The sequence below is a fragment of the Pyrgilauda ruficollis genome, unplaced genomic scaffold (genome assembly GCF_017590135.1).
Source record: "Pyrgilauda ruficollis isolate IOZ18807 unplaced genomic scaffold, ASM1759013v1 scaffold28, whole genome shotgun sequence".
NCBI classification, from domain to species: domain Eukaryota; kingdom Metazoa; phylum Chordata; class Aves; order Passeriformes; family Passeridae; genus Pyrgilauda; species Pyrgilauda ruficollis.
The window spans coordinates 175,018-200,013 of NW_024524155.1; the positions used below are offsets into that span (position 1 = coordinate 175,018).

The 24,996-nt window shown below is 38.3% G+C and overlaps 1 protein-coding gene across 2 annotated transcripts; it reads right to left on the reverse strand.

The window, feature by feature from the left end:
• Positions 1–5,405: 5,405 nt before the first annotated feature.
• Positions 5,406–24,444, reverse strand: LOC121356007. 2 transcript variants are annotated; one of them, XM_041472006.1, is made up of 8 exons: positions 18,795–24,444; positions 15,687–15,808; positions 14,390–14,528; positions 13,432–13,553; positions 11,600–11,710; positions 8,202–8,308; positions 6,728–6,818; positions 5,406–5,615 (listed from the first exon to the last, which is right to left on the reverse strand). In XM_041472006.1, the coding sequence occupies exons 1-8, from the start codon at positions 18,925–18,927 to the stop codon at positions 5,499–5,501; spliced, it is 942 nt and encodes a 313-aa protein (XP_041327940.1). In that variant the 5' UTR covers positions 18,928–24,444; the 3' UTR covers positions 5,406–5,498. The 2 variants fall into 2 exon arrangements, with proteins under 2 accessions (XP_041327940.1, XP_041327941.1); XM_041472007.1 differs by having other exon boundaries at positions 17,938–24,437.
• Between the last annotated feature and the right edge of the window lie 552 nt (positions 24,445–24,996).

Here is a 24,996-nt window from a genome sequence, read left to right on the forward strand (position 1 = left end):
TGTTCTGTTCCCCTCCCTTAGCCCCTACCCCACCAGTAAATTGTGTACTACTTATCTTCTTAATGTAATTTTTAAAATAGAGATTATTTAACGCCTATGTATTTTCATGCTCCCAATTTTAAGTCCCTAAAAATACTGACCACAAAAAGTGCACTCAGCAATCCTACAGCAGACCATGTGTGTGCAATTACCTCGTTTACACAATCACAATAACTACACAAAATTCAATGCCCCATCTGGAAAATAGGAAATATTATTTCCTGTCTTCTACCTTTGTCTGCGTACACAGCTGACTCTCGAGGATAAGCAGTCTCATTATGTTGGTGGATATATATACACACATACACAATATATATGCTCACACAATACTGCAGATAATTGGGACCTGATTTCTGTCGGGGCTGCTAGCAACTCTGGTAAATTATTGTTCTTCAAATTTTGGCATGAAATCTCCTGCCAACTTTGTCTATTCTTGCTATTTCCAGCTAAGGCTGACAGTTTTGGCTGGCTGCCTTCCCTGCTTGGGTAAACCCCTGGAAGCACAGCTGAGCAAAGATGCAGAACCTTCCCTCTCCCCCACCTGCCCCATAGGTGTTTGGTGGGGCTTGATGGAAAGTAAACCATCACAGCCACGTTCACAGAGAGAGGGGCATATCAGAAGAACCTGGACCTCTGATGCACCCTGTGATGAAGAATGAAAACTGTTTTCTTCTTCTGTCCCACCACGTGGAAGGAGGGGAGTCTGCAGAGAAGCATGAATGCAAAAATCCCCCAGACAGGGTCTCCAGGTAAAGTAATACCACAACTGCCAAAGGATCTGGGACATCACACAGGTCATGCAGCAGACAAAAAGGGGGGAAGCAAATGCTTAGTACAAAAGACTTACAACTAATAGTGAACTTCTGGGTTTGGGGTTTTAATATCTCTTTGTTGGATGGGGAATAACTCCAGCATGTGTTCACATAGAGAACTCCTACATTACAAGCTACAAGGGATACTGGAGGTGATCAGTTCTAACTAAGCCTTCCAGCATACTGCTACCTTGTTCCTGTTGGAAAAGACTCACCCCTAGGGTGACACAAACATGTCAGTTTTTAAAGATATACAAGCTGCACTGTGTTTCTGTGAAGGAATTTAAAAAACATGTGCACTTAAGCATGATGTTCCATCTCCCTTCCCCAAAACACAGTGTCTCATTAATCTGCTCTCAAATAATGAATGAGTGGAAGTATAGACATTTCTAGGAGCATTTAACATGCATTTGTTGGAAAAGCAGCACTGCCTTCTTCTCCCACTTATTTCTACAAATACAACTCCCTCTACAGCAGAGGGCTTGTGACAGCCCAAGGGCATATGAGAGGCCATTTGTTAAAATGCTGGCAAAGAGTACTGGCATTGTGCATGTCAACTCCTGCTTTACCACGGTGGGCAGGGGGCAGCCAGAGCCTGAGTCTGTTGTGAGGTCTCAGAGATGAGATGGAGCAGGGTCTGCTCTTTTCACTGGAGTCCCCACCAGGAATTCCTGAAGAGTACAAAGCAACCTCTTAAAAATGTTTCTGTCATTATTCCAGCCTGCAGCGAACCCTAAAAGCTGCTCAGCTGAAGTTACCAGTCACATTTTCTATTATTGCCTTCCAGTAACAGAGAAAATGTGCAGGCTGCAGCCACACTCAGGCACAGCTCCTGCTGCACCATGGGCTGGTCCTGGCACTGGCAGCAGCAAGAGAAAAGACAGCTGAGAAGAGACAAGAGACAGGAGAAACCTAGGAAAGAGAGGAGGATACAGATGGTGAGGAATGAAGGAGCTGGATTTGGGTTTTTTCAAGCTTGCTCCACTGTCAAGTGTTCCTCAGCATGGCCCATTAGCCCCTTCCAATATTGCTTACTGTGAAAAAAGGCACATGGAAAATGACACACCTTTGAAAGCCAAGGCTGTTCTCACAAGGCATTTGGTGATTTTTTTGAAAACAGTTTCAAGTAAAGATATTTGCAACATTTCCTGTCTGCAAAGTGAATCTATAATTCTTATAGCTAGACATTTTTTTTGTGCTACTACACTGGATCCAGAATATTTTAATTTTTTTTCTTCTTTTACTACTACGGAGTACTTCTTTTACTACTACTACTACTAGTTCTTGATGGATTCAAATTTCAGATGGCTCTTTCTGCAGAAACCAGGGTACTGCATGGGAAGTTATGCTACTGGGGAATAGCAGAGCTGCCTTTCATGTGTGACAGAAACTTCTGGCGATTTTAAGTGCTGCAGATATGCATCTCCCTCATTATTTTTTTCTAATTCAGGCCCACAAAAGTGAAATCTTGTGATTTACAAGCTGTTCATGACCAGAGTGTACTGCTGCTGTAGCATGGGTTGGGACCTCTGTCAGGCCATACAGAGCTGTGTTTCACAGGCAGTGGCAGCACATACCAGCTGTGCAGCCCCAGAGCTGTGCAGGGCAGCCAGCAGCTCGGGCTGGCAGCTTGTGGCAGCCACCATGACATCTCCAGCAGCTGTCACAGGGCTGCCCTGCACGCAGGCCCAAAAATCTGGGTACCAGATACTCCCCTCTCCCTTCCTCCCAATACCAGGGGCCAGCTAACAGCAAGGGCAGTGTAAAAACAGAGTTCTAGGAAACAATTATTTATGCATTTTCAACACTGTACTGTGGCTAATCTGTGCTTCCTTTTCAATGCTGTCAGGTGAAGGAAAGAGCCAGAAAGTATCGCAGAGAGGTACTGGTATTATCTTTGCCTTTCAGGTTTTTTTAATTAGGTCACTTTACAAAGAAGAGCTCTGCTGTTTAACATTTTTTATATGACAATCTCAAAGCAACTGATATTCAATTAATTCACAACCTTGCTCTGATTTTGGATTTGTTGTTCTTATTTTCACTGCAGACACCAAGGAGGAGAAAAGTTCAATCACTGGCCAAATACCATGCAATTCAGCAGTAGCAGAACTAAGGACAAGGACTCAACATGCTGAATATACTCTGGCAGCTTCCTCAAGCTGAACAAGCAAAACCTTAGTTGAGGCAATACACACACTCTTGGGAGAATTTCAGCTGATGTCTGAGGTCTTCTGAGCCTGCACAGGGAGGACTGATTTGCCTCCTTTCACACGAGGTTTTGCAAACTACATCACCATTTACCTTTGCCACCCTTGTGTGTGGGAATGTATAACAGGACTGAAAGGGGCCAGCTGGAAAAGAAACAATTACTACCTTCTTGATGCACTAGTTGTTTCTAGCCCTTCAGTAGGTGAGTTAGGCAGCTCATAACATCCTAAAGAATGGCCCTGTGATCTCTGGCCATATGAAGTCAAGTTAGGAAGAGGTTTCTAAAAGGACAGAGGAGATATGTCTCTTAACACGAGTTTGATAAAACCGAACTGAATTACCACCACCTCTTCTCAGTGAACGTGTCAATGTGAGGATTTTAACTGAGGACCCATCAAGGTCAGGAGAGGAAAACACACATTTCAGCAGCTTGAACTCACCTCTTGAGTTTGTCCTGATGTCTAAAAAAGACAGGGGGAGCTTCCCTTTTGCACCCTCTGCTGCATATGAGCTCCAGATGCGTGCATGCTATTTTCAGTCAGAGGATACAGATGTCATTAAATATGCTGGTGATCTGCTCCAGTCTATTGAATTTTTTAAATCTGAGATCAACACCCCAAAAAAGTATTTGAAGACTCAGCATGAAGAGGGGAAACAACTGCAATGAAAGTTGTAGTTCCCATATTACCAAAACAAGGTGCAGGGCACAGATCATACTCAGTACCATGAGCCCCAAGTCCTGACAATTGATTTGAGAGATCTTTCAGGAACTCTAGAAAAAGTAAAAAACATTCCAGCATGGTGTTTTCTTCTCACATGGTAGTAAGGTTATGAAGTAGCTTTTTATGACCCATTCAGTCTTCCTTTTATAGCAGCCTATTTATATACTCCAATTCAGTCACAGCTTCCACTGTACTGATTACTACAGTGCTCATTTCCCCATTCTGAATTGCGCATGCATTTCTTTTCTTCATTTTTATTCTCTCCTTATTAGATCTGTTAGCCTTGCATTACCCCTCCATGCTGTTGCTTAGCCTCTCCTAGGCTTCTTTTCTAGGGGCACTTGTCTCACTGACAACGAAGTAACCAATAAAATAAATGTTTTAAGAAAAGCTTTCCATCTTTTTACATTTTTAAACACATGAAGAATAGATTCAACACAGTATTTGAGCAGCAGTTCAGTATCACTCAAGTTAAAACATCCTCTTCCACTCTGAACAGGACATGAAAGTAAGACTTCTTAAAACTCACTATCCCTTCTACAGTCCCATTTATTTACTTAATTGGTGAGTGCCTATAGGCCACTGATCCTTTTTGCTCACAGCATGTATTATCAAAGTCACAAACCTGTACATCATTTGAAGACTGAAATCCAATGCAATGTTTTTCCATTTACACTAGACATAAGTTGTGCAGCAAACTTTTTAACAATGCTTCTAAATTCACAACACGCTTAGTCCAAAACTCCTGAAGTTTTAATACTTTTGCACTTGGGATTGTTAATGTTTGCTAAAACCTGAAACATTCTTCAGCTGAGTAAAAGCTTTACATCCTTAGAACGTAAAATCTAAATATAAATGTGGTGGGCGTATGTGGATCTTTTCTCTCTGAGGAGGCTCTGTTACGAATTTCCACTGTTTTACGCCACCACCAAGCCTCTGCTAAGCCATGACACCTGTTCAGAATTTTCAGCTTCTTAACCCCTTATTACACTTCCTACCATCCACAGAAGAAGTGCAGGGAAAGAGTTTCATCATCCTGGATTTGCTGTATTAATTCTCCATGGCTCCTCGGTGTCCTTCAGTATTTTATGTTAATATCCACCTTAAGGACAACTAACTAAATGGATGAACTTGCCTCTCTCATAACATATGCCAATAGATAATCTGGTTATCAAGCAGAACCTGGAGAGAAAACCTAAAAATTCCATAGGAGGAACACCAAAGATGATGCTGTTAATAAATATTGTTAATGATAAGAATAAATGCTTTATATCAAAATGAAACAGCACTACAGCTTTTACGTAACATTATGCTAAATGCATTCTTATCAATCACATCAATAAGAATTCACTATTTTTAGGTTTGATATATTTAGCAAACATTGGTAGTGCACAATGCTACTGATGACCAGAAGTTCTTTTAGCATTACTATATAGACGCTCTTTTTAACATTTCTGCAAAAAATAAATCATGAGGATATCTCCTAAGTCAAAAGTCAAAATACCCTGTTGAGACAAAATGCCTCAGTAAGAAAACCTTAAAAACCTTAAAAACCTTTTAAAACCTGTTTTAAAATACTCTTTTCCATTAAAAACCACATATATCACTCAAATTAACCACAATATGAATTTTGACCTGATTTATTCACACAAATCCATCCAAGTTCATTTTAGGCCCAAAATATATATCATAAGGATATCAGTAAATTTTCCAGGTACTAGAGAATCTTGTATAAATGAATCTGTTCGAGTGCTTCTCTGTCAACATCCTTTTCTATATATACATCATAGTTCAGCTGCACCTCTTCAACCCATTGACTGAGCTGTACATCTGTCTGAAACAATGAAAGCAGATTCTTAAATCAACACCATGTTAAGAAACAGCAGGAGTTTCAAGGTTAAGGAGTTTCAACATTAAGAAGGCAAGACATAATATGAGAGATTAGTCATTCCAAATTATATGGCAATGATAAATTAATTTCTGGAAAAGCCATTTTAACTCAAATAGGAGATAATAGAGGTAACTTTAAAAATTATCTAGTCAATAGTCTAGATATTTTGTTAGCATATTACAACTGCCTTTCTTTATGCATTTGTGTAAGCCTCAAGCATCCTAATTCAGAGGGTGACATTCTCTGAGTGACACGTGCTGAGGGAGCAGCTAACAGTATCATGGAAGAATCACAGGTATTTTCTTCTTTTACACCCAGGGAGTGTTGTATCAAGGCTACAAAGGGCTTCTCAGCTGCTCTGTGACTACAGCCGGCTCCAAGAAAAGTTCAAATGACACCACTGCTGCTCTTGGGCCTGAGGATCTACTTCACCCACAGGCAACAAGTGATTCAATCTCTCTAAAACTAACTACTGTTGCGAGAAAGTTTATACGTAAGTCTGATCAGTATCTTGTCTCCTAACTAAAGCTAGACCACATAATTTGACCAGGTATCACACACATGATCTACTGATGACCGATGGCAGAACGGACGGAGGGCAGAGCGTGGCCCATTGGGAGCAGCACAGAGAATTCAGCATCTTTGAAAGATGCACTGTCCTTATGTTTGCTTCCAACTGCAATTTAAAGCTAAGTAACTGATTCAAGACGCCTGATGGTAGTCACTTGGCTAGTTGGGAGACCATATCTCTCACTAATCTGTACTTCCAAAAGCTCATACTGCCATATTAATACACATGTTAATACAGTGATTCATGCAGCCTGCTGATAGAGGCTGGGATTTTCCTTTTCACATGAGGACAATTGAAGTACAGGGAGATTGTGCTGGTGGTCAACCTCAAAAGAGAATCCTGAGTCTTCCACCTTTTAACCTCTGCACAAAATTATATATCCTTCCTTACAGCAATACTGGCAAGCAGCTAACTTCAACTACAGAAATGCTGCTTTAACAGAAAATAAAAAATGTGTCAGCTAAAACAGGCCGAGGGAACTTACCTGGAGCTTTGAAAGTGATTCCTCAAGACTTGGAACTGTCACTAATAAGGACCCTCTTTTCCTTACATTACAAGCAACAAATTTCCAAGCTCTGAAACATATTTAAAGGTAGGTGACCAGTTTTTTGGGGAAAAACCACACATATTTGACATACAATGAATCTAACGCTTGCAGTTTATTGGCCAGTGGTAGACTAAGCTTAAAGACTTGCAATACATGCTTATCAGTCATTATTAATATCTAAGCAAATGTATTTGCAGGAATAAAACCAAGCTTTGTATTAAAAACACAGGGAATACATGGCCTCACAATGTTAGATTTTGTAATTTTATAATTCTCATACATACATGCATATAATTTGGTATTGTCAAGACTTTCACTATGAACAAAGATTAAACATTGATATTTGGCCCCTTTGCTTTGAAGAAAATCCAGTCCTGAAGTGCAGTCCTTTATTAAGCTTCACAGCAAGCTTCTCTTTACATACATACTTCATGTACAGTCGTGACAAAGTACTTCTCTTAAGACATTAGTAATCAGAGTACTTAAATATAGCCCCCAGCATTCCCTTTTTTTTTTTTTTTTTTTTGTTTTGCAAGTAAGATCATTTCTCACAGCACAGCAATTCAGACTAAAAAGAATTTAATTTCCAGCATTCTTCAAATGTCATTCGTCTTCATGCTAGTAATGCAACACTAAACCACTATTCCCAAGTTATGACAGAATCAAATGAATTCTCAGTCCTGTGCCTGGAAATATATCTCCTGGCATTTTGAAACACCCACTATCTGTCACCCATCCACTCTGTGCCTCGCTGGTTGGTATTATCACCTGGTATCCAGGGCAGCAGGGCAAGCCTCAGCTGAAGCTGGTACAGAATGACAGACTTGGCTGGGACCAAGTGGAGACACAGGTACTCCTTTTTTCTGACTGCCCATTCTAAACTTACGATGATCAAGTTATTTACACTTTAAACGGATGCTGCTGGATTAGCAAAAGATCATCTGTGAGTGCCTTGTACCTGAAAGAGAACCTTAGCCACATGTTTGTTTGCTACCACATCCTTACAAATATCTATTAGAAATATCATTCATAACCATGCTTTGTAGTCTGTATATATTAAAGCTCTGACATCAACGAGACAGTGACTCTTACTTCTGAAGATTAAGCTTTATGCTGATACAGTAATCCCAGATTCTTTAGCAGCAAGATACTATTTTAACATATCAGTGCAAGGATGCAAGCCAGGGTTTGTGTAAACAAAGCAGCAGTGTTTAGTGGGTTTAACAATAAACAACTGTCAGAACACCTTAGCAGTTAAGTATAACAATTAGAAGTAGACGGTATAAAACAATTTCCTTATATAAATTATGTATATGCCTTCAAAAAGCACAACCTTAAGGTTTTCTATTATTCACAAGGTTATGCAGATATTGCTAAAGAAATAGGTAACTTGTTTGGACACAGAGCTTACCTGGCCTGTTCCTGTCTGTCAAGAAAATATTCAAAGACATTATTCATTACAACAACATCAGCCTTCTGCAGAAGTGAGGGCTGAGTACAGATGTCTGCATGAACCACCTGAAGGAGAGAAATTTCCCAAGGCATAAATTAAGAGACAAATACAGCCTTTGAGAAGTCATGAAGCCTGTTAGCCTAATACAGCAGCTGCTACCACCCTTTTGAACCAGTCACAAAAACAGGTATTTCACTGGCTTTACAGTAGATAAAACTGACATACAGAATCATAATAACCTTTCAAAAATTTTTTTTAAAAAATCAGGTTTAACTTCTAATTAAGATACTTAATCCATTATGCTAAGTAAAATAAAGTACATCTGAATTTTGGTTTAGAACTGCGTGCCATAAAAGAGAAGATGGTGTATGCGATGGCTGTTACATTTAACTTCCCTGTATTTTATCACGAATGTCCAGTGATTTCAGGAAAGAAGTTAAGCTAGTTGAAGCTATTTTGAGGATAATAAAAGGCATCTCACAGGGTCAGTGGGTTACTGAAGGATTATAGCTAGAAAAGACACTACAGATCCAGATTTGACAGCTGAATTCTCACAATGGATATTGGGACTGGGAATGTTGGAAAGGCAGGATTCTCAGTAGCACTGGAGGATCCTACTAAACAACTGCCTCTCCAGTCAGCACAAGAGGAGCTGTTTTGATTTCATCTACCTTCACCTACCAAAAAGGATATTAGCACATCATGTCATTTTTCAAAACAAGCGAGACAGGAAAATATGGATGCTCATTAACAATCTGATGTGTTTGATTTCCTCCTAAGACAGAGAAATCTTATTGTCTTACACAATGATCCATGCGGGTCCTTTTCAACTCAGGATATTCTATTATTATGCATCCCAGATCTGATGAGAAATGTAAACTGGAATATCTTTTGAAGGGATAAGTAGTAGTCAGCATGGATTCACTGAAGTCCTGCTTAACCAATCTGATTGACTTCTGTGATGAACCAACTACCTGCATGGATGAGGGGAGATCAGAGGATTTTGTCTACTTTGACTTCAAGAAGGCTCTCAATTCTGTTTCTCACAACATCCTCAGAGGCAAACGCAGGGTATGAGGGTTGGATGAGTGGACAGTGAGGACTGAGAAATGACTGAATGACAGATCCCAGAGGGTCCTAAACAGTGGCACAGGGTCTAGTTGGAGGCCTGTCACTACTGGTGTCCCCCAAGGCTCAGTACTGAGTCCAGTATTGTTTAATTTATCCACAAATGACTTGGATGAAGGGGAGATGCCTCCTCAGCAAGTTCACTGATGACACAAAGCTGGGAGGTGTGGCTGATACTATGGAGGGATGGGCAGAGAGGAACCTTCTGAAATTCAGCAAATGCAAATGCAGGGTCCTACACCTGGGGAAGAATAACCCCATGCACAGGACAGGATACTAATGGCAGTCCTAATATTTTAAACCACAACTCAGAAAGATGCTTAAACTACTGGAAAGTTTATGTTGATGTTTCCTTGACTTGAATGATGCTTAAGACTTGACCTAAAATTACTCTGCATTTACAGAGTCAGTGACCATGCTGACCAAAGTGACCTAAGCACCTCATTCTCCCCAAACATATCCTCACTCCTCTTGGGGAATTTGGGACCACATAAGCATGTCTGGCTGCACAATGAGCCAGACTCAGATACTGCTCTAGTCAAAACTCCAGTATTGCTGGGTTTGGTTTCAGCTGAATCCATTCTCTGATCTGACTGGCTGTGTGCCGGCACAACAGAGGAGGCAGCAACTGATTTTAAAACTGCCCTGTCATCCAGTGAAATACACACCAAGCCTTTCATGACTACAGTCAATTTCTGAATTGAAGTCTCAAGTTTCCTAAGATCTGTTCAACTGTTTACTTTCCTCCCAGTAGCTAAATGTTTCCTCAAATGGCAAAAGATGCTGAGCAACCTTCTATGTACTTTAACAAACCAAGTGTTGACCAAAGAAACACAAGGTTCGCTCAAAGATTTAGCCACTAAAGGTACCATTTCACTTTGCTATCCTTTAGGAACATATTCTAATAAAAATTCAGAATATCTTGAAAAAAACAATCTCTATTTAGGAAGAGTCTCTAGAACGTTTTTCAAACTTGTGTCATGAATTATGACCAGCATCTGGATTCTCACAATTTTTCAACCTGATATGTACCTCTAGAGAGAACTCATTTGGGGGTGAAATAAAAATATAAGATTGAAATGTTCAAAGCAGTGTGATAACAGGAGTCACATGACTAAATTAGCATTTAATGAGACTCAAATAGCTAAGTCCTCCGGCACTGCTTTGAAAACCTATTATCTTATCTTTATGCTCCAAAATGAATACTTCAGCAGAATTACAAGGTGTGAAGAAAATACATAAAAGCTTACAATAAAAAATATACAGGGCTGAAAAGCATGCTTATAGATCTCCAACTCCACTGAACTGACAGAGCTCCTAACTGTACTTTCAGTTTCATCACAGTAAAGTGTTATGAACACAAAACACAAGCAAAACCCAAAGGTTATGGATAAACTGTCAGCAACTGCGACTGAATTGAGCAACCCAATGGTACTGCTTACCCTGTGTTAAATATTAAATATGTTTATTATTTCTTTCTAGGTTAAAATGAGGTTACCTTAATACCCAAGAAATTACCATACTCAGCACTTCATGTGACTCCATTCAAGAGCACATGCATACAACACAGGATTAAAGCCAGTATTCTACTTAGCATATTCTATTTACCAACTTTTGCTGGTAACAAAATAATGGGTCTGGTCCAGAAAGGAATTTATTTTTCCTCTTTAAAATATTAGTAGCTATTCCCATAATGAAACTAGGGAAATGATTCCCATAATGATAGCATTTTGTTAGAAACCGTTATTTTTGTGGAAGGTACATATACACTGAGATTCTATGAAAGGAAATATGAATAATTTTAAGTCCTTTAAGTATCATTAGATGAAAATTTGCAAATCCTACAAACATTTTTCTGCTAACAAAAGTGAATCACAGACATTTACTTTTGTGTTTGTGACAGAAATTCTTTATACACTCTGTTTCACAAAAGTGAGTGGCAATGATGTCACTGATTTCCCTAGGAGAATCAGCTAAGATTTATCTGTTTTGTATGAGCCAATGGGTAAGTCCAGTCACGAAAAAGGCTAAATGATTAATATTTTGATACTTTCCCTCTTCCTCTTTACTATAAGGTCTTTTTTTCCTAATGCAAAGCCTTTGTTTAGGATCAAAACAAGCAAAGGCAGATACTTCTCAGAATGCTGATTTACCAGCCACTCACTTAAACCAGATACCTTGTACACAGTGGTTAAAAATACAAAAACTAAAATATATATTTAAGTTACCTTTATTCTGTCAATGAACTCGTACTTTGTAATCATCATTTCTTGCAACTGGCAGAAGTCTGCATTCATTTCTACTCCATACAGCTGGGAAGCTGAGCTATAAAGATAACCCTACATTAGGAAAAGGAAATTTAGTAACTGTGATGCGTTTAAAACAAGTTCAAAATTTTCATTTAAAAAGAAGAGAATTAAACACGAGTTAAGATTAAAGAAACATTTTAAAACAATGAGTTGAGAAATGTCTTTCAGTGGATGTGAAATATTTTTCAGAGCTAAGCTCCTGATTTGGCAATTCCTACTTAAGCCTCACAAATGTTAGCAAGAGATCCAAAATGACACATCAAAATAACAAGAAAAGGAAAGCTCCAAGTTCACTTGAACTGCAAAACAGATGGAAAATAGTCTAAGAAAGAAAAAAGGTGTACAAAACAAATTACGAAAATAGTGTGAAGGAAAAAGACTCTACATGTCATTTTTGATCCTTGGGAGAACTGAAGAAGAATATATCAAGAGAAAAGAACAAAAACATGAGACATAACAGAGTGAAAATGACTGAAAATGGAGGACAATATACCAATAATATAGTGGGATATTTTGATATCAAGTCTTTGTCAGCTTCTCTAAGTTACTGTATTACTGACATTTTCAGATGCTTCACACAGATATATATGCAAAAAAAAAAAAAAAAAAAGCTAAATTATGACTTAATATTAAGCCCAAAAAATAGTTCAGTTTTGGACTAAGATTTTGGGAAGCTGTTGGAAATGTTAAGAAAAAAAGTACAAATACTTGAGCAAACAGTGCCCTAACAAAGATACTGCTTCAAGTGCCACTGTCTCCATTGAGCACAATAATTACACTTTGCCAACAATGGCAAAGACAAACAATGCTGAAGATACAGAATATCTGAGATCCACATGTATTACAACTTCATTATTAAGGTTTTCTGAAACCATTCAACTCAGAGAGTAGAAAAGCAACCTGTGAAGTCACCCCTCCTCCAAGGCAAGACCATATTACAAAGCAGAACTCTTTTTTGAAAGAGTGCTTTGAAAGTATCTTCTACTATAATAATAATACAAGCATTTAAATACTTCAAAAAAAAATTCAGCCTAGCCGAAGTGCTACCATTTAAGGACCCAATGCTGCAAATATTTACAAATGGGAGTAACTTTCCTCATTTGAGTGATCCCAAAATTAGACTATTCAAATGCGTAAAATCACATGCTCAAGTGTTTGCAAGATTGAGCCCTAAACACACATTGACTTTTTTAAGAAAGTAGTAATGTGTGTTTTGCATTGCTGTTGGCCATATGTTGTACCAGCCATGCCAAAAGCAATCAAAATTGCACTCAAGTTTCTCGAAGAAGTATTTTATGTGCATTTTAAAATGCAGAGCAGGACAATATGTTTTTGGAGACAAATTCATATCAAAGTCTTCCTTTGTATATTTTAACAGTTTATCAGCTTCATAAAGGAATTTAACATAACTAATCTATATATAGGCATGGTCAAGACATAAGAGGACAAACTCGCTTATGAAAGAGACAGCAGGAACGAGCAAAAGAGCAGCATGTGTGACAGCAATATGCTACTCTGTTGGACAACAGACTTTTCCTCTCCATAAGAAAGATCATTTGTAGTCCCTCTTGTGAGGAACAGAAGAAGAACTGAAATTGCTAGTAAACAGCACTTTACACTATTCAGAGAGTCAGATCAGAGGTGCCTCTCAGAATGACCCATCCAATATTGAGTAATGAGAGTAGGCAGTCAGAAAAGAGGGAAAATGTTTGTCACAGTAATAAAATATGAATTCCTGTGCTGGAAGTTACCGCAAATAGCACTGCACCAAGCCTGGAGCCAACGTCAACCACTACCTTTCCTGTCAGGTCAGGCAGTACATGGTGATAAAGAAACTTCAGTTCCATGAGGGAAAAGGAATGCGAAATAAACTCTGGGAAATAAGAACAGAACAAAGGTGTTGGGTGGGCAGTACTAACTACTGTGTAATTAACCATTGAAATAGTAACCTGAAGAATTATCTTCACTGAAAACTTGTGTGGTTTCTTGCCTGCACTAGTGCACTAGGGCAGGGTTTGCAAATCAGAGGTAATCAGCCAAGCAGCCTGTCCCAAGTCTGAGGATTCCTTGCCTTACATGGAGAATTTTGAAATCCTTCATGAAACTGAATTACCTTTTTCTGCACAGTAATGTATGTTAAAGAATACAAAACAAAGTAACTTGGAACTGTTTAACTGAAAAAGGAAACGTAGTAAACACAATTTGTGCAAAACTTTTTATGGGCAGACATATTAATAACTTTAATTTCAACTCCAAAGTTTTAATGAATGGAACGTTCTCCAAATAAACCATTCCTTCAATGGCTGTGCTCTACTGGCAGCAGCATTTATCTGTACCACACCATACACAAGCTTTAAGACAGATGGTGCTTTCTACTGTTTTTTGGCATGTGAGAGGAGACCCAGGCTACTGCATGGACTCTACAGTATTGTCTTCCTCTTGCATCTTCCTCTCCAGTGATACATAGCTAGCCTCTTACCTGCCCAGTTTTTGTGGGCAACAATTGTCACTCATACACTGCAAATTAATTCAACTTACATGTGTAGGAGGCTCCTTCCATTGGTTATGGGAAATAATTTTGGCCTGTATATTGCAGCAGACTGGACAAAGTCCCCCATCAGCTGGATGTTGTCATGTCCAGCTGAGTCACTGCACAAACCAGTTTAGTTAAACTCAATTTGTTTCTCATGTTCCCGAAAGAACACTTACCTAAAGATGCAGTTTTGTATGAACCACACTCTGTGCAGTAGCTCCTACTCATTTTCCCCTCCTCACACAATGAATCAACAACATCATCATCATAAAGGAATGCATCAACATGAATCACGGGCAGTGGATGCTGGTGTATCTGAGAAGAGGAACAAAACCTTAGAAAGGCATAACCAAGTCTCTTAACTTCACTTACACCGTGAAATCACACGTTAATTGTCCCACCATCCTACCTTTCCCAAAACCCCCAAGATCCATGTTTTTCCCTATGCAACAATTACAAAAACAAAAACAAACAAACAAAAAACCCAACAAAACAAACAAAACAAAACAAAAAAAAAACCAAAAAAAAAAAAACAAAAAAAAAAACCTACAGAAATCCTGTACGTAAACTGGGTCATCAAATTCCACTGAGATAGCCAGTAAGTGGTAGTTGACAAACAAAAGCAAGTTGGTTTTGATATCTGAGTAGGGAGCCCTATGTGAATTTTGTCTCTTCAGTGCTTGCTTGGCTGTAGAGAACATACAGGGCAAAGGAAGATTTTTCTCCTCTTTTAATGAGGAGAATGTAACTTAAATTTAGCAGAAATGTCAATTCTGCTTCTCAGCCTCAACTGACTATTTTCATCATTGTGCCTTATGCCTCTATCCAGAAGCACCCCTAATTAACATGGGTGTCACTTTCAATCAAAAATATACTAGTTGGGATGCTTGCCTTCTCATCATTTCAAGGGGCATAATCTTCATCCTCCTACTCAGTTTTCCTCCCTTTTCCAGGCTTACTGCATATGGCCAATCCACTTCTCCCACTGAAGAGCCACACACCACTTTTCTGGGAAATGCATTAACATTCCTTGTATACTGACAGGTCAAATAGGAAAGGTGCACTCTCCTCCCACAGAACTCACAGCCCACCTGTTTCTGAGCCACAGGAATCTGAAAGAGCTGGATATCATCTCTGGGCTGCCCACATTATGGCAACAGCAAAACACTGGCCCTGTGCTCCTGTTGTCTTTAAGGGGGCTGTTAGAGTTATGGAGCTAGCACCGAAGAATCACTGTGACAGGTGTCATACCACACAGAATGAAAGCTATCCCAAATAACATATGATCAAAGTATTAAAAACTATGAAGCAACTTTCCTGGAGTCATGCAAACATAGAACAACAGACCTGAGAACCAAACTGAGATTTCCTATACTTCAACCCATGTTCATTCTCTACTATGAACTACTGCTAAAAATGCTATCAGAATAAATGATGTGCTTCAGCAAAAGCAGACCACAACAATTAGCTTACTTTCTGAACAGCCTGATGTTCTGAAGTAAACATTGCCTCGATGGGTAAACGATTCCGCAAATCTTCAGCGATATTTCTGAGCACAACATCATTGTTACTCACCACAAGCTCATCAAAGTCATCTACAAATCAAGACAAACAAAAACCCTTGAACAATCATATGCAGATCATGTGGACTAAGTGATGACCAGTACAATACAGTTGCAAGACGTAAACAACACCAGATGGATAAGATTTATTATTCACATGCATTTTTCAGCCTTTGTTAGCTTTTCCAGCCAATGACAGATTTGGATTGTAATAACTTTGCCACGTAAAATAAATGCACTGCTTCTCTGAAATCTCAAATTATTTTCATATTTATAAATTTATAACTCACATATGATGGTCTGGGCTGCCACCAAAGTGATATTGTTTCAGTTTAAGATATAAAAAACATCAAAGATGTTTTTGAACTGTTGGAGAAATTACAAAACTGAATAGTTGCCTGAATGCAGGCATTTTTTTTAAATACAAGTTTCTTTTTATATGTATGATCTTTCTAATAAACTTACAAAAAAATTGGGGATAATGCACAGTTCAACAGTTCAACTCACAACACATTTTACATTACCTAAACTATCAAAATATTTCAAATGAGAAGGAAAATAGGAATGGATGCAAACCAATACATTTTTGCAAAACCACAGTGTAAATTTTGCTATTTTTCCAGAATCTTCCTGTATTACTTTAGCACATTTTTTTTTAAAGACATCTAGAAAAAAGATTCAGAAGGAAACCATGTGAAGACACTAATCTTTTCTTCTTCCAAGGCTCAATCAATAGAGTCATTACTTCTTCAAACTGCTCTTTTAAAAATGACTGTTAATGCTGGGGACTGTAAAACCACCCTTAGCCATCTATTCCAGTGCTTGACTAGCCTCAATATTAGAAAGGAAAACCCTTCTTAATTACTGATTTAGATGTCCTCTGCCACTACTTAGTATTTTCTGCCCCACGCACAATGGAAACAGAAAACTTTGTTCCTTTCTATTATACAGTAACTATTTACTTCCCTGAAGACTCATCACGTGTCACATCAGTCTCCTTTCCAAGAAAAACCAAGATTTGCCTATCCAGACCCTTCCTGGTTTGTTTTTTTTTTTCCCTAGTGTGTGAAGATTCTCAACATTTCCCTTTGGATCTGCTGGACTCTCTCATCCTTTCTGACCTGCAGTATTGAGAACCAGACACTCCAGCTAAAGGTTTACTTACTCTTACCAGAGTTTTCACATCTTGCAGCCAACATCCTGCTTATATCCCCCAATTTCATGTTAAGAGTATGATGTTCCTAACTGGCATTCAGCACAAGATCTGCTGTATGCCTGTACTCCGCTCTTTTCTTGTTATGTTTTCCTCAAAAGAATAACTAGATGAAATTCCTTTTTGTCTGGACATCTCAATGCTTTGAGGATTATTGAACTGGTTCTAAACAAAGGCACATCTCAGGTCAAAGCTACAAACCCGTAAAAGACAACCACCACCACCAAAAAGCAGCCACTAATCTAATCCTGAAAAAATATACCAAACCCATCTACTGAGTCTCATCTAAAACCAGATGGTATGTCTAAAAACAGGTATGTCCCCTCTTCTCCACCCCTTCTGGTTTGCTTCTTGTTTTACTTAGACTGCCAACATGTTGGGCAGTGACTGCGCTTTTTGACATGTACGTGCATCACTCACAAAAAGGAAATTTGACAGCTTTTACAGGTGTTTTTTTTAAAAAAAGCAAGGTTTGTTAGCACTGCTGTTCCAGGTGGGAATATTAGTACAGAAAAGCGTGATGGCAACCAGGTTCAAAATAAATCTACAGAACACACTACAAGTTTCTCTATGCTAATATATTTAATCTTTCCTGTGGATGATAGGAAATGCTAGAAAGAGTGAAAAATTTTAAGGCTAGCATAGGAATCAGAAACCTGAAAACCTTTAAACTATTAAATGTCTCTGAAATGGTTTTTGCTTAAGCACCGTAGTGAGAGCAATATGATTAAAGAAAGCATCATTCATTAGTGCAAAAGGCTCTCTTCTTTAGACTGCAAATGTAAATGGTTCTTTCAACACATGTGAAAATGGACCCAAACAGATAATCCTGAATACCCTGTAGTAAGCAGCAGAAACTTTAAATTATCTGTATTTCCCTAAGATATATTTGGTTTAAAATGTATTAAATGTACAGTAGTAATGCTCCAAAGCCCTGATGGACCATTACCATTGGTAGTTGCTATACTTCAGGAAGGCAATTCACTGCTCCAAAGTGCTTACAGTTAGGTTCTCCAGAACTTCAGCTCCTAAAAAGATGCACACTTTGCAGCGAGGAACACAGACAGAGGCAGCAGCTGCAACAGCAGCAACACCAACACAACAGGTGCAATGCAGCAGCTCCAGCTTGTCAGCATTTTAATTTGAAACCTCTAATGAGCAGCCATCCTGCTAAACTCACAGCCCATCCAACAATTTGCAGATTTGTTATGAACATCCCAAAAGCACAGTGATTTTTCCAAGCAGCTCGGGGAAGATTTCTATGGACATGACACAGCACAGTAAACCCAGCTATTATGGGAAGGGAAGGTGGGCAAATCTAACTGTAGCTTAAATGAGACCATCAGCACCACAACATGCCCTCAGAGTGCCAAGGTGCCAGTTTGCTGAGGTGGATAACATCTGAAGGAGCAAGGGGAAAAGCTGTGCTACAGACAGAACAAGAGAGTAGAAAGCTGATATTAGCAGCTGAACAGATCAGTGCCTGTGGGCAATAAGCCTCTACATCTGGCACTTGCTTTAAAACAATACTATTACTATGCAAGAGAGCTCATCCAGCTGTTATAGTGCCTGTTAAGAGTATCAAATTCATATATAGCATTTAATGAAATGCAGGAAGTGTTCCTAGACCACCAGGCCAGCCACATCACACCACAAATACAGAACTTCAGCTCTCTTCCTCCCAGATCTAGTGTGTCAATAGGATCTGCTCCCTCATGGCATGGGTGACCTTTCCTGGCCAACATTAGTGACAGACAGCTCTCCAGACTATTCAGTGCTCCAGCTCCACAGAAGAGAAACACACACCTTCAGTGGGACACAGGCAGCACATCCATCTTCCTCTAATCCAGAATATCCCTTCCCTGAGTTCAGGCTGTACAGTACCTGTCACAACGCTGACCCACAGGGCCCTCTGATCTCTCCTTGTGAAACAAAGCATGACGCACACAAGTTCTTGTATGATCTGTACAAAACAAGTCCTAAGGACAACACATATGCAGCTCAAAGAAAATATGTTGAAACACTGACCCTGAAAAATAAATGACAAATGGAAATGCTCCTTTCTAACTATCAGTTAATATTTTAAAGCACAATAAGCAGGAACAAAAAAGGTGAAGGAGGTCTGAACAGACTTCATCCGAGATGACAAAATGGCAGCTGGAGCAGAAGCTGTGTGTGCAACACTCCACACCTGTGTGTATAGTCTGTCACTGAACTCTGACACGGAGACTCGACTCCTTCCTGTCAAAGCAAGAAAGAGCAACAGCTACCACAATAACTCATTTACTTTTGCAGTATGTAAATATGTGTAGATTGCCACCAAGTAGGAAACACCAGTGCCAAATATGAAAATATGCATCTCTGCTGGTACGGTTTTATCAACTCCACCCTCGTGTTTAACAAATTGTTCACTCTTGAGAATCTCAGTATCGCCTTAAAAGGGATCTTCAAAGAAGAAACGAAAATAGCAAAGTATTTTATATATTATTTTAGTACCTGTTACATACGTGAAATGTATACAACATGAAATGGAGAGTGTGCAAGCCAACTGTGCTCACTGAACAGACAACTAACCAGGAAAGAAACGTACAGTTCATGAAACACTGCAAGATGAATCACAATCATTTGTTTATGGAGGAAGTCTGAGTGCGTAGTGTTTGTATTTTACTTCAAAAACCGGTTCCACTGGATTTACTCAACATGCATTTATAAAATTTAATTAACACATTGCAAAAAGCCTCATTATCACCCTGGTACTAGTCAGCCTTTGTACAGAAGCTAAGAAAACATCACAAAGCCTCACACCAGATAGAGAGCACCGCTACACCAACATCTGAACGCCCCTGCAAAATACAGGATTGAAGACAAGCAATGTGTGATTTCCAAATGACAACAGAAGATTACATGTCACTGAAGGAGAGGAAAGAAGAGGATTTAGCAAAGGCAACCACAGCAGCAAGCACCTTATGGTCTTCTAGATATATACTCCAACTCAGAAGAGAAAAGCAAATATTAACAGCCGTGTTACTTAATACGAGGTTAATTTAGTAATTCATGTTTTAATAATACTGGAGAACCAAGTCAAGGAAGAAACACCACATCCCTAAAACTTTAGTATTGCCCTTTTTGGCTAAATATTTTGAGAAACAATATGTGACCTTAGTATACCAAGTACCTGAGGAATTCTAAATATTATTTCTGTCCCAAAGCATACATAGTTATTGGTAGAAAGTAACTGGAATCTTTTTCCAACAGAAATATAACCAGAGTTCATTTTATTAGTTTAAGTCTTTTACACTGGTTAATTGAAAGAAGCTTTGAAGTTAAATTTTAAACAAGGTAAGTCTCATACTTTTTCACAATCCCTAGCTTCCCCCACCATTATTACGTTTCAATGACTAACAACTTAGAAGTATTTGGTATTCTTCTTGAGACCTCTCTCACACAGGTATCACTTGTCACAACAAAGGAAATTAATGCCAATTCCCACAATTGATGATTCATTCAATTATAGGTAACATCCCATTTTAGTTTATCAAACACAACAGTGGAAAAGATTTTTGGTATGGTATCATTTTAACAAATAAATGTTAACATGAAAATGCCATGTTATTTTTATCTCTTCTGAAAGGATATTTCAGTTGAATAAATCACTTCTACAGATTTGGATATGAAGCTTTGTACTAAATTACTTTTTCACATACACACAAACACAAAAACACATACTATACTTGTCACATTACAGAAACCCACATTTTCATCCTTTTTAAAGATACTTATTCCACTTTAGTTTCACCTGCAGACTGAGAGGAAACATTTAAAGAATCTAGTTTTTTCTTATCCTACTTCCCCTTCTTGTCTTGTGAAAATTATCATCTGATAACTTTACCTATTGGAGAACATGCTAATTCCTAGATAACAAAACACATGATAGAACATGCTGGACACACTTGGTCTGTTCCTAGAGTATGATGAGAAGTTTCTTCTCTGTATGCAGAACACTGTACTAAAGCAGCACATCCTCCACAATCAGTTAGGTTGATTTTATCAGATACTCCTCCCTCACTGCCTGTTAAAAGCCTGAATTTACAGCACTGACTGCCCTCAACTTTCAAGTCACAAGATTAAATTGTACACCAACCTCTTAAAAAGCTGGTTTGCTCCCAGTACAAGTGAATCCATAAAAAAATAATTTGTACTTAATTATATGTTGTTTATTCTTAAATTAGAAGATTTGCAATGATTATTATTCAATTGCTATTTTGAGTGATACTCTTGATATTGAATATTTTGAGTATGTAGGAACAATCAGCAATTCAGACCAGTATATCACTTTGAAATCTTAGCTTCATATTTAAGTTTCTCAGGGAATGCACAGATTGGAAAAGGTTTGTCAGAGTGTTTTATTACACGGTTACATGAACTGAAAAAAATTTATAAGTTAGTATCATAACAGTAAGATTTAGCCCTGACAGAAAAATATTTCAATCTTAGACCCCATGATAGAACACAAGAAGCAAAAAGGGTCTTATCACCTTATCTGTGCTTTACTGACATTGACTGAGAGACAGGCTTTGTAATCTGCATTTAAGTGCTAAATACAGCAAAAGCATTCGGTAGTTGCCAGTAGGTAGAGTGGTTTGGTGACTTCAATCTCAAACTCAAGATTCAGATTCCTCTATTTACTTCCCCTGATTCCTGTGTTGCTGCTCATGTAAACAGAAAGCTTGGTCAATTCACTGGTTATCTCCTCCAGCATCCATTCTTACCAAATGCAGCCTTTTCTGCTACTGAAAATGTTAGAAATCTGGGCAGTGGAGGTTCACATGGCCCCAGCTATACATCAAATGCTGGGACCCAGCTGAGGGGGATTGTCAGGGGGGTTTCCCAAGTGGTTTGAATTAGCTCTTGGGCTTCACCCAGGTTTTCTTAGCTGCAACTTCTGGAACATGGTTATTGCAAAAGGATATTAAAGCATTAATCATCTGATTATTAAAAAGTTAAGACACCAAAGGTTCCTGTTCTTTTTTCCAACTCTTGCTATTTAATTTTCTTTAAGATCTAAGACAAACTCAAAAGAAAAGCTGGAATGCAAGTCACCGTGAAATGACGTACATCTCACTGCAGTGTGTGGGAAGAGCTGGCTGATTGTGAAACAGCCAAGCAGTGTTGCTAAGCAGCTGCTTTAAAACAGTAACGTCTTCCATCACACATAAATATTCGGAATTTCTAAAATTCTCAATACGGAAAACCCCACATTCATAAGAAAAGAAAAAAAAATAGAAAAAACAAATAGAATCTTTCATTCACTTACATTCCCGTAATTACCAAGTAAGGTTAGTCAAAAATCATTGGAGTGAGAACATGGACAATGTTCTTTCAGTTCAAAATATGTAAGACTTCACTTTAGTTAAAATAAGTCACTTTACTATAAATCAATTTGTATCTTCCATGGAAGTTTGTCAATAACATTTCATGCCTTCAGTGTGTGAGTCAGAAAACACCAACTAAGTTACAGTAATAGCTAAGGCTGTCTTTGCAACAACACTAATCCTAAAGGTCAACCACTTTATTCAGGACTTTACTCTAAGGATGCATGTACACTTTAATTCAGAGAGAGGTGTGAAGAAGGAAAAAGCCTGACTCCAGCTAACGCTGGAATCATGCCCAGTTCTCCTCAGCTGGAGGTAAAAGTATAAGCTCAACATCTTGACAGAAACAGGAATGGGATACAGGAGGAGAAGGCAGAGAACTGACAGCCCACAGAAAAAGTTTTGTCTGTGGGGATACCATTTTGGTTTCCATTTATCCTATCCTAGTTTTCATTCCGAATATTATCTCCCCATCCCCACCACTTTTTTTTTTTTTCCCTTTTGTTCATCAGACATTTGTTTCCTTCCTACATGTGTATCACCAAATACCAGGCTTTTATTTCTGTGTGGCACAAAGATCTGGTATATTTTTACGTCTCACATGAAACAGTCTTCCTTATGCACAGAGAGAACACCACATTCCCTACTCAGGGTACAGCAGCAGAAACCTCTACCAGTTCCTCATTATCCTCAGCCCAAGCACTATTAATTATCACAGGACTATCTAGTTAATTAAAATGGGCAGTATAATTATTCAAATGCAACAATTCTGAGGGAAAAAGAAAAAAAAAAGCCACATCACAGAAGATATTTGCATCTCTGAGGAAAATGCAAAAAAACTAAAGAAATGCGACCTGCAGGACAAATGCCTCTGCTCACTTACTGTCCAATGCTGCAAGAAAATAAAACCAGTAAGGTACAGATACTGATCTGGTACTCTAGTCCTGTACTCATCAGGGTGAAAGAAATAAAGCAGGACATAGCCATTCAGACAAAAGAGATTAGAAAAACAGAAACAGGTTAATGACCCAAAGAGGCAGTGAAACATATCTTGATTATTTAACAATTAAAAGTTTTTACACATAGGCATAAAGCTTTCTCATTTCCACTCTTTTATCATATATCTACATGTAAACATATATGTATGTTAGAGAGGGAAACTGCAGGACCTTGAGAGAGCAAAAGAACTGTGTAAACATTGATATTTTTCCACTGGCAACTTTTACAAGCATTAGCATGAGGCCAAATTCTACAGGCTCTAAATGTCTCCACAAATGTGGCAATCAGGGAAATAAGATTAGCCTAAGTCATACATTCTAAATGACACACCTTGGAACAAATATGGTTGCCTATAGTTCTATACTGCATCAGCACTTCACAAAATACAATCACAAAATGTAAGCAAATGCCAAGGATGCAGATGACTAAAGTACAACTTGATTTCTCAGAATATTAATTAATAGCATCCAGTCAGGATATTAACAAGGAGCATTTTTGAAAGAGAAAATTAGCAAAAATATTATCAGAGCACAAGCCTGTAAGCAAAGAATCCTAAACCAAAAAAGATTCTGAAGATGGCCTGACAATTAGACTACAGAAATGAAATTATATTCATTACTTCAGCTGCTTGATCCTGATTGCCCTGTCCACTCTGTTCCCTGATCAGCAGCATATGAGCTGAAAAGCCATTGAATGGCAACTGTAAAGCTAATTATGTTTAAAGATGTTGCACATAGTGAAGCAGCAGCAATCACTATTTATGCAAACAGTATAAAAATAGAAGGACACAGATTGCTCAGATGTACAACACACACAAAGTAGTTCAAGATTTGGAACCTAATCTACTCTTTAGGTTGTATGTTAATTATGAAGAGCAAATATGAGGCAAGAATATATGTATCCTTTCACTGAAAGACCTAGGCAAAAAGCTGAATCATTAAAACTCAGAAAAAATATTTGAGAGATCATAATAAAGGCTAGTGACCATAGCATATTATCTTTCACAGAAACCATCCATGGTAAGTTTTGGAAGTTGTAGCATAAAAAAAAATAAAATTTATTCACTGACATAGGATTTTGGAGTCTACATAAACTATGCTAAAACACTGGCTAAAAATTCCTATGGCAGAAGTAAAACATGATCATAGAATTGAAACAGAGAAAATAGTAAGTATTAGTTTCCTAACTGAAACAGTTCAGCATTTTCAAGTTTCACTACTAAGCTCCCATGTGCTTTACTATATTTGTAAAGGGGTCAGGAAGCTGAGAAAGCTATATATGCACACCACACAAACCAATACAGTGTGTAGGAGCTGAATGATTTGTGTTAAGTGAATAATCAATATGAATGACTGCATGTGAAATTCAATGAGATTTTTATATATTAGAGCATATGGGAGAGAAGAAAACCACTTCTAACAAGATTATTTACAGTAACCCAAGCACTGTTTAGGAAGTGTCCAGACAAGACCTCAAAAATGGAAGGATGCAGAATTGCTTATAGCAGATATAAGCAAGATATAAGCAGAGCTTATAGCTCTAGCATTATGCCCATACACATAGGCAGATATGTGCATGTGTAGACATATACATACACATAAGTATGTGTACATACACACACAGAAAAATAAGAACGT